The sequence below is a fragment of the Populus alba genome, chromosome 12, assembly GCF_005239225.2.
Source record: "Populus alba chromosome 12, ASM523922v2, whole genome shotgun sequence".
Taxonomy (NCBI): Eukaryota; Viridiplantae; Streptophyta; class Magnoliopsida; order Malpighiales; family Salicaceae; genus Populus; species Populus alba.
In genome coordinates this window covers 3284302-3296995 of record NC_133295.1, presented here as the reverse complement: position 1 = coordinate 3296995, position 12694 = coordinate 3284302, and the positions used below count along the sequence as shown (strand labels likewise).

The 12694-nt window shown below is 30.3% G+C and overlaps 1 protein-coding gene across 1 annotated transcript; it reads right to left on the bottom strand.

Annotated features, from left to right (window-relative positions):
* Window positions 1–316: 316 nt before the first annotated feature.
* Window positions 317–2605, bottom strand: LOC118044268 (bidirectional sugar transporter SWEET3). Its single transcript, XM_035052502.2, has 7 exons — window positions 2213–2605; window positions 2064–2100; window positions 1742–1964; window positions 1317–1478; window positions 970–1089; window positions 690–869; window positions 317–553 (listed from the first exon to the last, which is right to left on the bottom strand). Exons 1-6 carry the CDS (start codon window positions 2247–2249, stop codon window positions 699–701), a joined length of 750 nt encoding a protein of 249 aa, XP_034908393.1. The 5' UTR covers window positions 2250–2605; the 3' UTR covers window positions 317–553; window positions 690–698.
* Window positions 2606–12694: the final 10089 nt, after the last annotated feature.

Sequence of the window (12694 nt, the reverse complement as noted above, 5' to 3'; positions counted from 1 at the left end):
GTGATTAACATGTGGGTTTCCACCTCAGGTGAAGGCTGACCTGGGAAGAAAGGAAGATACAAAAGGTTTTGGTTAACTATCTAATTAATGTGCCTGATACATTGTTAAAGTTGCATTCTACATTATTTTACTACCGTTTCCTTTCTCCTCAAGGTGTGCATTGATGTTTAGGAATTCTTGCAGATGCAGGGAGCTGATAAAATATTTCAGGTGGGATTTTCCACAGCATCTAAAATTATGAATGAATCTAGTCTGTTGCATTTGCAGGCGCGATTTTCCTTGATGATGATCAATGTTGCTCCTGTATTTGCACTCATTTGGGGAAAATAACAGTTGATTATAGTTGCACATCAGATACATTTAGGGTTGACATGAGAAGCTGCCATCCTTCATTTTAAGTTTTAAATTTCATGGTAATATTTTATTGATTTGACAACATTAGTTAATTTTATATAATCATAAACATCCGTCACTACAAGAGCTCTTGAAACTTCAGCTGCTTCCTGCCTCTCTGAAGTTCAGGAAAATTGATCACAGTGAAATATAGATTACCCTGTCACAAACAAGAAAATATGTTAAAATTTTGTTTGCGCGCGCTTGCGCTTGGAGATCATACTTTGTTAGGAAGGTAGATTAATTTTAGAGATTTAACAGAGGATATGTACACAAAACAAATGTCTTTCTCTTACGTGATTTTGCTAACTCTTGTCATTAGTACTGTCATTAATCACTAGCTGCAACTGTTTGGATTTCTCTTCATTCTTTTCTAGATCCCATTTTTCTGTTTCTTCCATGATCCCTGTTTTTCTGTACTTGCAGTACAGTATTAGTTGAAGAAATCCCAAGGGGCTACCAAGAAGATTTGGGGACTGCCAAAATTCAAGAAATTAGGTTAAAAGAAAACCAAAGAGTGCATGAACCGCAAAAGTTCTTGTTATAACCAATCAAAGATTGAATAATTGTACAAACCGCGAGAAAGAGATCATGGCTCAGTAGTCCATAGGCCATCCAAGAAGAACTTGCAAGGAAGGAAAAAAACGATAGGTAGAATGGCATGTACTCAACGCTGTGTGTCATTATCACCTTTTTCTGCAATTATTTATTTAGATAATTTATTAGAAGGAAAGCTTGAGCAAATAGTTGCTTCACCGAAAGGCCTGAGGGAGACAGAGAACTTAGATATTGAATGTGTTTACGTTATGCTAGACATGCTAGGATGCTAAATTTATTTCACATATTTGTTTATGTTTTAATGGTTCTTTAGCTTTCAACTTTGGCTGTATATGGTGAGGTAAAAAGAGATGAAGATGGCTCACCACAACCACTAGCGGAGAACCATACATTGCCACAGAGACCACAAGAGCAACACTCCCAACAAATATCTTGCGATGGTGGTGATCATGTAAAGCAAAAGCTGAGATAGTTGCCGTGATGCAGAAAACTAGGATAACAGGTATCACTGTGATTGCAACCTTTATCTGCACACCAATGGCTATTAATTGTAAATACACATAGCGATTCATATGCATACATCCATGCATTTATATAGCCAAGAAGTTGTGTTACTTTGTGTTCTGGCTGAAAGGCAGCAAGGAATAAAAACGTACTTTGAAATACACAAACGTATGTGTAAACTTGAGTTGTTAGTCTACGGTGTGCATGCTAGCATTGATAATTCAAGCATGCAAGGAAAAACATTAATTTCTGCAATAGTTTGACAGATAAAGTTCAAATAACTTACCTTTCCTCTGGCTGAAGTGAACCAAAAATATATGAAAATGAAGGAAAACTCGAAAAGAATCCCTAAACCATTGATGGTGACCACAGGGAAGTTTTCCCATCTGTAGCTTACGACAGGCAACCCATACCAAGTGTACAGGAGACAGTTTAGCAGTGCAATGATGTAAGGAACACATGAGAACTCTTCAGTGCTTTTCTTCCTTATGATCCTATAGAAAGTTAATCTGGAGACATAAAAAAATTAAGACTTTGAGTTCCATTTTCAAATGTTTTAAAATGATAAACTAATATTTTGTTTACAAGTATCAGAGTCTTGGCATTACATAGGTGCTGAATAAAGCAACATGGAAGCTGCATTCCCTGCAATAAAATCATGAAGATTTGATATATTAGTTTACTTGAGTAGAATAGTTATATTTAATGCTAGATAGCTGATACAGGGAAAGAAAAAAAACAGAGAAGAAACTCATACCCATGACTCCTACTGCTAGGCGCAGCGTATCTCCCATGTTAATTATTCTCTCTGCAATGATGGTCCTAAGTTGAAAGAACGTTCCCAGCAAGTAGACTCTCTAAATTACTAGCTATGAATGTCATGTGAACTGTTTAACAACATGGGGATATAAATAAGGGGCCGGGGACATGGATAAAGAGAATATAGTGCTGTCGACGTTTTCATGAAACCTGTGGACTTGCTTTATCTTAATTTGTGGATGGAAAGAGCTTGCCTAATGTTGAATTTTGTTTTTTATAATCTTTACTGGGAAATTGTCATAAAATCAGGTTGTGTTTTGAGAATAAGATTAGAGGAACAAAGACAAGGAATTCTTTGCTGTTGCCTGTTGCAAGTGGAAGATGCCATGGCACTTCCACTTCCCACTTGCTAGAAATCCCTTATGTGATGTTTGGCTAATCAATCAACCTGCAATACGTTTATTAAATGTTTTTTTTCCCCTTTGCGCCTGGCAACATTTTCGAAATCTTTAATGTATATGACGATATGCACTTTCATTTTTCGTGTAAAAAAAGAAAAAGCCTGTGCGCACCCCTTACACAGACACAGACACAGACACGTACATGAACCGTGTTCTCATCAGTGGATCAGGACATTTATGCTTCTTTATGTTCGTGTCACCATCAGAGATCTTGTCAAGGGTGATCATGTTTCTAGGGATACTGCTAAGAGATCGAATTAGAAAAAAGATAGAAAGTTTGTTAGAAGACCACCCATAGTCGAGGAGTTGTCCATACGTTCTTACCTCATTAGCATACCTGTGCTGTGTTAGAGTGCATCATGAAAGGATCTGCAGTTTTTTTTTTTTAATCTCTGTGTACAGGTATCCCGTTCGAAAGATCTGGTTTGTGCATGCCTGTATTAATATATCATTTGTTGAGAGAGAGCTGTGCCACTTTCCTACAGTGAGATTTGAGGCATTACTGTTGATTATGATCTTAATGAAAGCAACATGCATGATTACTTCTTAAGTTTTGGAAAACAATGCTTTCACTTCTTAAGACCTGAAACTTCATCAACTGTAAATGTTAAATTTTCCAGTTTTACATCTGTGCCACTGCTGCTTTATGTATTTTTTTACTCGTGATTTTTATTGAAAAAGAAATATATATTTTTTCATAAATTCTAATGAGTAAATTATAATTTAGTTGTATGTTCTGTGTTTTTTAAGTTGGTTCTTTTGATTGACTATAGTTGACAGTTATTTTTCTTTTTCTTTTGTAATTTTCTAAATTATTCTTTTGAAATGCATTTTTGTTGTTGTTTATAATAAGTGAGATGGGAAAATATGACTCGACATGAAGGGTAATTTAGGGAAACAATTAAATTGCCATGTCAAACTAAGGAGGATTGAGTTACACACAATTGACGAGGATGATTTTTAGGGGATATTATTTGTTTTCTAATTATTATTTTTTTTCTATTTAGCTTAGAAAATCAAATATTATACTTAGTAATTTTATTTTATTTAGGGATTAATCTCTATAATAACTCACTATTTATTTATTGAGATTTTTTTAGGTAAACCTATGGTTAGTACAAATATAGACCGATGGGTTCCTGATTCTTTAGCTTTAATCATCATCAACAACAATATGCAATTCATTCAAGAACAATGATAACATTTATCTTAAATGACCAGAACTCAAGGATAAATTCTCTCAAACATTGAAAATGTCTGAAGTCTTCTTAAGCATTTATTTCCTTCTCTAGTAGATGGCCATAACTTAATGATAAGTTCTTTAAAACATAAGTATATTAATGCAAAAGGTTTTTTTTTTTTTAGAAAACTATTTGTTTTCTTAATTTTTTTATATTTAGCTAGGGAAATACAAAAAATATGCTTTGTAATTTTTTTTTATTTGGTTTAAGAATCCGTATAATATCTCTCTAATTGCTTGTTGGGTTTATTTGATTTGGAGTTGTTTAGTTTGCATTTTAATAGATTTTTAAAAAATTTATAATTAATGAAAAGAATATTCTCCTAATTTCTTTTATGTGAGAGATTATCTACGGTTTAAGAAAAAAATAAAAAAAAATTAATTTTTTTTAAAAAAATTTAAAATGTAAAAATAAACAAGATTAGAAAATAAAAAATATGCTTCTAAGATTTTTTACTCAAGCCCTTTTCATTCAAATTCCTTTTTTTTTTTTTTTTTTTTTTTAATCATGTTCGGCTACATCACAAATGCAAAGAGCACAGGGATATGATTACCGACGTTTTTAAACTAAAAAAAAACTTATTATTTAGCTAAAAACATCGGATTTCAAAAATAGTTTACTCAATTCTGCTAGGGCTAGCTCCTCCCACATCAATTCTTGGAGAATATCGGCATGTATATATGAACTTACAAGAACCGTAATATCTTCAAAAATGTTCTGCATCCACATCTTCTGGCCGGAATATTTAAAGCTATTTTTATTCCAATACTCTAATAGCAATGGTTCTTAGAACAGGAGAAGAATTTTAATTGGCATCAAACCATGCATTTTTTTTAGTGAAATGCATTTTAAGTGGTTGCTTTTAATAAAAATAAAATAAAATTTATTCTAATTCTAAAAATAAAATTATTCTAAAGCCGCCCATAAACATAGTTGGCCGAAGATCTTTAAAATTCAGCAGGAAATGAGTTGATCTATGAGAAGATACATATGAAGTCATCCTCTCCTATCAAGCAACATTTTTTATTTTATATGATAAAGGGAAAGACTATTTTGCTATGATGGTGATCTCGTCACCCTTCTGTCTGTCTTCCATTTTTATTCTTTCTTGGCCTCCAACACTTCATTAAAATTCTTTATCCTCCAACAATGGGGTTTCTGATTCCTTGTTTTGTCATATGGTTCTTGTTCTTGAGTGTTCTACAGAGTCCACAATCTAGCTTCACATTACAGGCAGCATAACACTCACTCGTTGCTGTTAAGTACTGCTTTTTACGTCCGCTTATTTGAAATTATACTCTCAAAGTCCGATTCTTGGACTGTAAACAGTTTAATTTCGTAAAAGTTTGGAGGATAATTTCAATCACCATTTATTGGTCATCCATGCAACTTACATAAATTCTTTTTAGGGCACAATGTGCTGGGATTACGAATATATTCTCTTTACAGGGATGACTCGCTTGCACCATTTTACTTGTCATGTCAAGCACACTAAACCCTAGATATGGATGCTTGAAAAATGCTATTGATAAATCTGCACGAGTTATAAGACGAATCAGAAGTCTGGTGAATGCTATGGCCAACAACATGGTTTCAAGTTAAATGAATCAAAGATGAATGTTTGGTCATTGTCAATTCTAGGAGATGAAAATCACATAGACTATTCTAATTAATCTTATCTGCTTTTTCATGAAACGTTTTATTCACATTATTCCACAAAAATCTCCCCTCACTGGAAAGGGAACTCGGAGCAGAGTTGAAGGTGATCGATGGAAGGAAGAGAGAAATAGTGGACTCTGAAGGACCTAAACTTTGAGACTTCATTGATTTGTGGTTTTCCGAGTTAGCTTTTGTCTATTTTCTGTAGTTAAATTGCAAAGGTTGAAAGTCCTTGAAACTATTTAATCCTTTAATTTGTAGAATTGATCAAAATTTTGTTTTAGCCTCGAACTTGAAGATGTTTTCATTTTCTTATAGTTTTCTCTCGTAAAAAGAAACTCTCTTTTTTATTATACAATTACGATTAAAAAAAAAAACTGAAGGGTATGGCTTATTCATTGTAAGCAGTACTGTGAAAATATTGCGGATTGTAATAGTATTATATTTTTTTTATTGTTCTTTTCTTATTTTTTATTTCGATTCCTTAATTTTTTATTTATTTGTTCCTTAATTTGACCTTGTGTACGTTTAGGATCAATATCCTTGTATTAAGTTTTTTGTTAGAGAGGCAAAAACGCCATTAAACTATTTTAGTGAACGGTGAGAATAGGTCTGGAGCTACACTACTTTTCAAAGGGGTTTTAATTCTTTTTAGTTAATATGAAGATAAATCTCTCTTCGAGTCTTAGATAAATAAGCTAAATTAATACATTAATAATAAATTTATTTTCCAGATCCTCTCATTGTACTTGAATCTTAAGATTTCGCTATTTATTTTCTGCACCGGGCCGGTGAAAACTGTGCGATGCAAGATTTTATTTTATTTTATTTTAATACCACTACCAGTGCAGCAATTACCTGTATATTTTCCAGTTTACCATGTAAAGTAGTGGAACTACACAATAGAATATAGCCAGTTTACGCAATCTGCCTGCCATGGAACCTGGGAAAAGACTTGTGGAGGATAAATTATACAAAGTATTCCAATCACAGTGGGCAAGCAATATCGTATTTTTTCAACCCAAGAAAAGATGTTGCTAAGGTGTAATCTGATGTTGAGAAGCATTAGAGAAAAATAATGCTTTGCAGCTTTCATTTGGATACATGTATGCGCATAAATGCAAGATTTATTGTGGGTTAGGTGTGGGATAGCATAGGCCAAAAACCAAATCTTTCAGGGCCTGTTATTGCATATATAATATGGAAAAACCACATAAAAAGAGTTGCTTGTTTCGAGTTCTTAAAATCCATCCATGGTGGATTCTGGCTTTTTCTTCAGATTTGGAAAAAAAAATCTTAATAACTCGGCTCTTCTACCATTAATATCAAAGACATCATACGTAGGGGACTTTGTCAAAGCTGACTGTTTGAAATAGAGAGTAAAGCCTGAATCTACTATGGATGGATTTTAAAAAAAGTTAACCTACTTTAAAAAAAAAAAGGTTATAACTTGTAAAGCTTGAACTTGGCACCTCTATCTGATAAAAATTATGCACTTCGATCTATTTTATCTTTTATTGCTTATACTTTGCGATGATGTTGAGACTTCCCCTTGAAATTATGGCTTAAGGCTTATATATGATGATGATTTCAAGGATTATATCTTGAATAATTAGTCAATTTTTTTTTATTTATTATAGTACTCTAATTGATTCTTCCACGTGTGTGTGTATGAGCTTAATTTTTTTGGGGTATTTGAAAGTGTAGTAGAAGTTATTTTTTAAAGTTATTTTTACTTGAAAATGCATCAAAATAATATTTTTATTTTTAAAAAATTATATTTAATATCAACACATAAAAACTATTTAAAAACATAAAAATTTAAACGAAAAATAATTTTAATTTTACCTAACATCTGTTTGGAACACAATACAAAACATGGGCTTAGTTGAATTTACGGATATTGAGTTATCATCCTATCATTAGTCATTTTTCAAGGAAAAAAAAAAATCTAGGTAAAAACAAAAAACATCCATCACTTTATATATAGCAAAATGTGCATATTTTATAATTAAAAAAAATTCAATAACCTAACTAATGACCAATTAACTGGCTGAACCAATCTAATATCATCATCTCATCATTTTAATTTAAAGAGATAAGTGTAGTAAACTAGCACATCGTTATATCACTGCAAATGTGAAAATACAAATTTGATGTCTAAAAAGTGCACTTGTTGGGAGGGGTAACTACGAACCCCGAACGAGAATAATTTTACCTCTTAAAACGGTGTGAGGATACCTGGATAAGAATTATAAAAATTAAAAAATAATAATAAAAAAAAACCTAGCTTATTATGAGCTTAGTGATGTAAGACAATATGAATTAATATACAGGAGGTGACTATATTTTATTTTTCATATTATTATTCGGGTTTCTCGTAAAATTTAGGCCAGAAATAAGAAATTTATTATCTCATTTTCAATTGAGATAATAAATTTGCAGAAGCTAGCCTAAGAATTGCCTGGTGAAAAGAAAGAAAAAAAAAACCCACATTTAAAAGCGTCACAAACTTTTGTTTTTTTGCTAATGATGAAGTGGGTTAATGTCCTAAACTCATAATATATTCTCTCTTTCTATGAGAGGTGTTCTACATAACCATATGGATAAGCTAGAATATTAAACTTGTCTGGTGATGTGGCCAACCACAGCTCACAATCAATAAGCTAACTTTTGCTTTATGTCAATTTCTAACCTTCGATGAGATGGCCCTGTCCAGGACTTCGTGTTTGTCCATGAAGATCAAGCACTAAACTCTAGCAAAATTGTAGGATTTCTATAATTAATGCCTAAAAACGACGGTAGATGAGACAAATAATCGGAGAATGTTTTCGATCCTTATCTAACCTACTAGCTCGTCAAAAAATCCAAGCCATGAAATTAGTTAAATATGGTGGATTGAGACTCCAAAGTCAATTTTTTCACCTAATCTGTTTAATATTTTGCTGCAATTGACCAGACGGTGAAGAAAGGATTCTCCTTTCAGTTTATGTCCTTTTCTGAGCTGCTGAGTTGAATTCGCTGAATTGAGAAAAAGGTATGGTTTCAGAAGGCAGCATTAATTGCCAAGAATTTATATTGCTCTTGGATTTTCTATCAAACACGATAATATATAGGTAGAGGATTTTGGCCGTGGAGGAAAAATTAAATAATCAGCATTTCGTAGATAATTTACCACATTAGAATTAAGTACTGGATAACCAAAAAAAATCGAAAAGAAAAACTATGCATGAGCGTAAAAGAAAATGATGTCAAAAAAGGAAATGATAAATAGTAAAAAAAAAATATAATAACGAGCTTTGTCAAAAATAATAATAATCATAGATTGCAGCTCCAATCATTGGGTTTGTAATGAACAGTACGATGAGGAGAATTCTTATAATAATGAGAGATTATATAATCATGATAGATGAAGGTAATTTTGGTATTACTGTATAATTATATTTTTGAAAAAACAATTTAACTTTAAATTAATATTTATATTTTTAGATTATTCTGATATTTATAAATAAAAAATATTTTAAAAAATAACTAAAATTACACTTTTAAATAAACCCTTAATTAATTAAAAATTCAAGCTTAACCAAGTTGGAAAAAGGAGATATTTCAAGTTTTGCCCAATGATTTGAAATTGTCAGTGTTTGCATGAACAATTAATAAATACTCTAAAATATATAAGTTTTTCACTGCAGTAGGTTTTTTTTCTTCTTTTTTTTTTTACATGTTTTTTTTCCTTCTTTTTTTACCCAAAATTAAATTTTTTCTTCTTCTTTTCTTTCTTTTATTTTTTTTTTAAAATTATCTTTGCTAATTTTCTAAAATATTGAGCTAGTTGAAAATTTAACTATGTAGTTTTTTTCTTTAAAACATTATGGAAATTGCTATAATATTCTCATACATAGTTTCCCCTATATAGTTTTTTTCTTAAAAAAAAATATATGAATTACTACAACGTTTTTTTTATATAGTTTTTTGTTTTGCTGCAATGTTTCTCATATATTTTTTTTAAAAAATTATCTTTATCGAATTTATTTTTTCAATATTGAGTTGGCTTGATAATCTAGTTTTAGCTTTCCCCACATGTTTTTTATTATTTTTATTTTTCAAAATTGTCATTTTTATATATTTTCTTTTTTTGTTTTTTTTTTTCAGAATTATTTTTGTTGATTTTATTTTTTTACTATTGAGCTGGTTAAAAATTTAGTTTTTTAGTTTTTTTCTTTAAAACACTGTAGCTTTCCCTACGTGTTTTTTTTCTCGCTTTTGTTTCTTTTTTTACATGTTTTTTTTTTCATTTTTTATCCAAAATTGACTTCTTCTTTTTTTGTTTGAAAATAGTCTTTGTCGGTTTTTTTTATATATTGAGCTGGTTGAGAACTTATCTTTATAGCTTTTTTCAAAAAAAAAAAAAAACACTATGGATTACTGCAGTGTTTCCCTTACATGGTTTTTGTTTGGCTGCAGTGTTTCCCCCACATGTTTTTTTTTAAATTATCTTTATCGAATTTATTTTTTCAATATTGAGTCGGTTGAGAATTTAGCTTTAGCTTTCGCCACGTTTTTTTTTTTTTTTTTAAAAAAATTTTTCCCAAAATTGTCTTTCTTCTTTATATTTTCTTTTTTTTTTCATAATTATTTTTGTTGATTTTATTTTTTTTACTATTGAGCTGATTGAGAATTTAGTTTTTTAATTTTTTTTTAAAAACACTAGATTACTACAGTGTTTCTCTACATGATTTTTTGTTAAATAATTTTTTTTTTTCAGAATTATCTTTGTCGATTTTATTTTTTTCATATTAAACTAATTGAGAATTTAGTTTTGTAGTTATTTAAAACACTGAAGATTGCTACATTGTTTTCCCACATGATTTTTGCCTTACTACAGTGTTTCGTCACATGTTTTTTTATCGATTTTTTTTTTCAAATATGTTTTTGTCAAATTTATTTTTTTCATACTGAGCCGATTGACAATTTAGCTTTTTTTTTCCTTAAAACATTGTTGATTGCTATACTGTTTTTTCATATGATTTGTTTTGTTATGTTTTTTTTTAAAACAAATTATCTTTGTCGTTTTTATTGTTTTTAATATTGAGCTAGTTAAAAATTACAACTATAGATTTTCTCATGAAATACTATAGATTGTTATAGTATTTCCCTGCATATTTTTTTTCCTTTTGTTTTTTTTTATATTTGTCAAAATTATCTTTGTTGATTTTTTTTAATATTGAGTTGGTTGAGAATTATAATTGTAAATTTCCTCACAAAAACACTATAGATTGCTACAGTGTTTTCTTAAATGATTTTAATATTAAGCTGGTTAAAAATTTAGCTTTAACTTTCCCCACATGTTTTTTTTTCTATTTTTTATTATTTGCTTTTTGCTTTTTTCTTCCAAAATTGTTATCTTTTTTTTATTATTATTTTTGTGTTTTTTTTATAATTGTTTTTATTAATTTTATTTTTTTAATATTAAGCTGGTTAAGAATATAGCTTTATAATTTTTTTATTTAAAATATTATGAATAATAACAGTGTTTTTTATATAATTTTTTTACAAATATGTAATAATATATAAGCATACCACAAACCCGTCACACGGGCATGTGACTTAATTGAATACCTAAATCACGAGGAATCTGTTTGATCATGACGTGAATTTAGGGTACTTTGACAGTAAAAAAAATGACAAAACAGTGATATTCATATAAGTAATATTTGTTAGAATCCATCCAAAGATTGAACAAGTAAAGGTTTTGGCCGTTAGCCACAAGTTCAACCATCTATTCATCAATTTCACTGTCAACTTTAGTCAAATCCATCGTTATATTTTTATTCTTACAATATATAATTGATTTATTCTTAAATAAAATAATTTTATGAAAAAAATAAAAGATGACCGGTTCATCAACCCAACCATTTAACTCGACCAACCTATCACCGAGTCAATCTATTTTCAGAGTCAACTGTTCATGTTTAACAATGCTTTCTCAAACCAGATGCAGACTTGGACAAAAACCCAATGGCTCTGTTCATGTTATTATTATGATAATGTTTCTATAGTAACTTTTTACTAATCCAACCTTTCCTTTAAACATAAATATTGCACCACAACAGACCGATCCTAGTCTGGAAATTCTTACGGTTCCTGGTGACTTTCCGGTGGTGGTTGTTTTGGATAAAACCACCATTCCAAGAAAAGGAAGCCAGCCATCCCACTTTATCCATGCCTCCAGATTCCCAATATAGAATTATTTTTTAATTGAATTTGCGTACTCCTGGGGCCAATACAAGGTTTGGCCTTTTGTAGAGAGGTGTACATCAGCTTTATTCTCTCGTCACGGATCTCCACCCTCCATTGTTTTCCAAGGGCATGTGTTGCCTGTAATTAAGAGAAACTACGTTATTAAAACCATGGCACTCGACAGCAGAGCTAGGCTAAGACCCGTGTGCAACCAAAATGTTTGTTCGAACCTTCCTTCTTCCTTGAGTTTCAACTAGTTTGAACTTTGAACGTCTGCTTCCAGACAACTATGCTAGTAACCAAACAGAAAAGTAGAGTGATACATCTTTCCATGCATTTTGTGGGAGCAAAGACTATTTGTTTCAAGTATTTTATGGGTGTGTTTGGTATTGAGGTTTCTGTTGTGGTTGTGGTTTTAAAAAAGTTGTTTTATAAAAAGTACTTTTAGTTGAGGTTGGTTTGGAAAAATATATGTTTGTTAAAACTGTGGTTGAAATTTCTAGAGGGCTTGAACAAAAAGTAGTTTAATGTGTTTGGGGCTAAAAAAATGTTTACTTGCAATTTTTCAAATTGAGGTTATAAAATAATTAATATATATATATATATATATTAATATTAATATTAATGATTTTTTATTTAAATATTGTAGATTTAACCACTGTTATTATATCATGAAATAAATAAACATTGATATCAAATATTTTTATTATTCCATTAAACTATGTGCAATATCATTACATACGAAATCTATCCAACAAGAACTATATTTTCATGGTTTCTTAAATGCACAATAAAAAAAACTGAATTTTTGTTACGTCATTAAACGATCTCCTTTTAAGTTTATAAATAAAACACAATTAAAAAAAAAAACTGAATTTC

Coding starts and splice junctions, on each gene's coding strand:
- LOC118044268 (XM_035052502.2), bottom strand. CDS start 2,249: ATGGGAGATACGCTGCGCCTAGCAGTAGGAGTCATGG. Junction 1,479..1,741: donor TCACTTCAGCCAGAGGAAAG/GTAAGTTATTTG, acceptor ATTGGTGTGCAG/ATAAAGGTTGCAATCACAGT. Junction 870..969: donor GCCATGATCTCTTTCTCGCG/GTTTGTACAATT, acceptor GAATTTTGGCAG/TCCCCAAATCTTCTTGGTAG.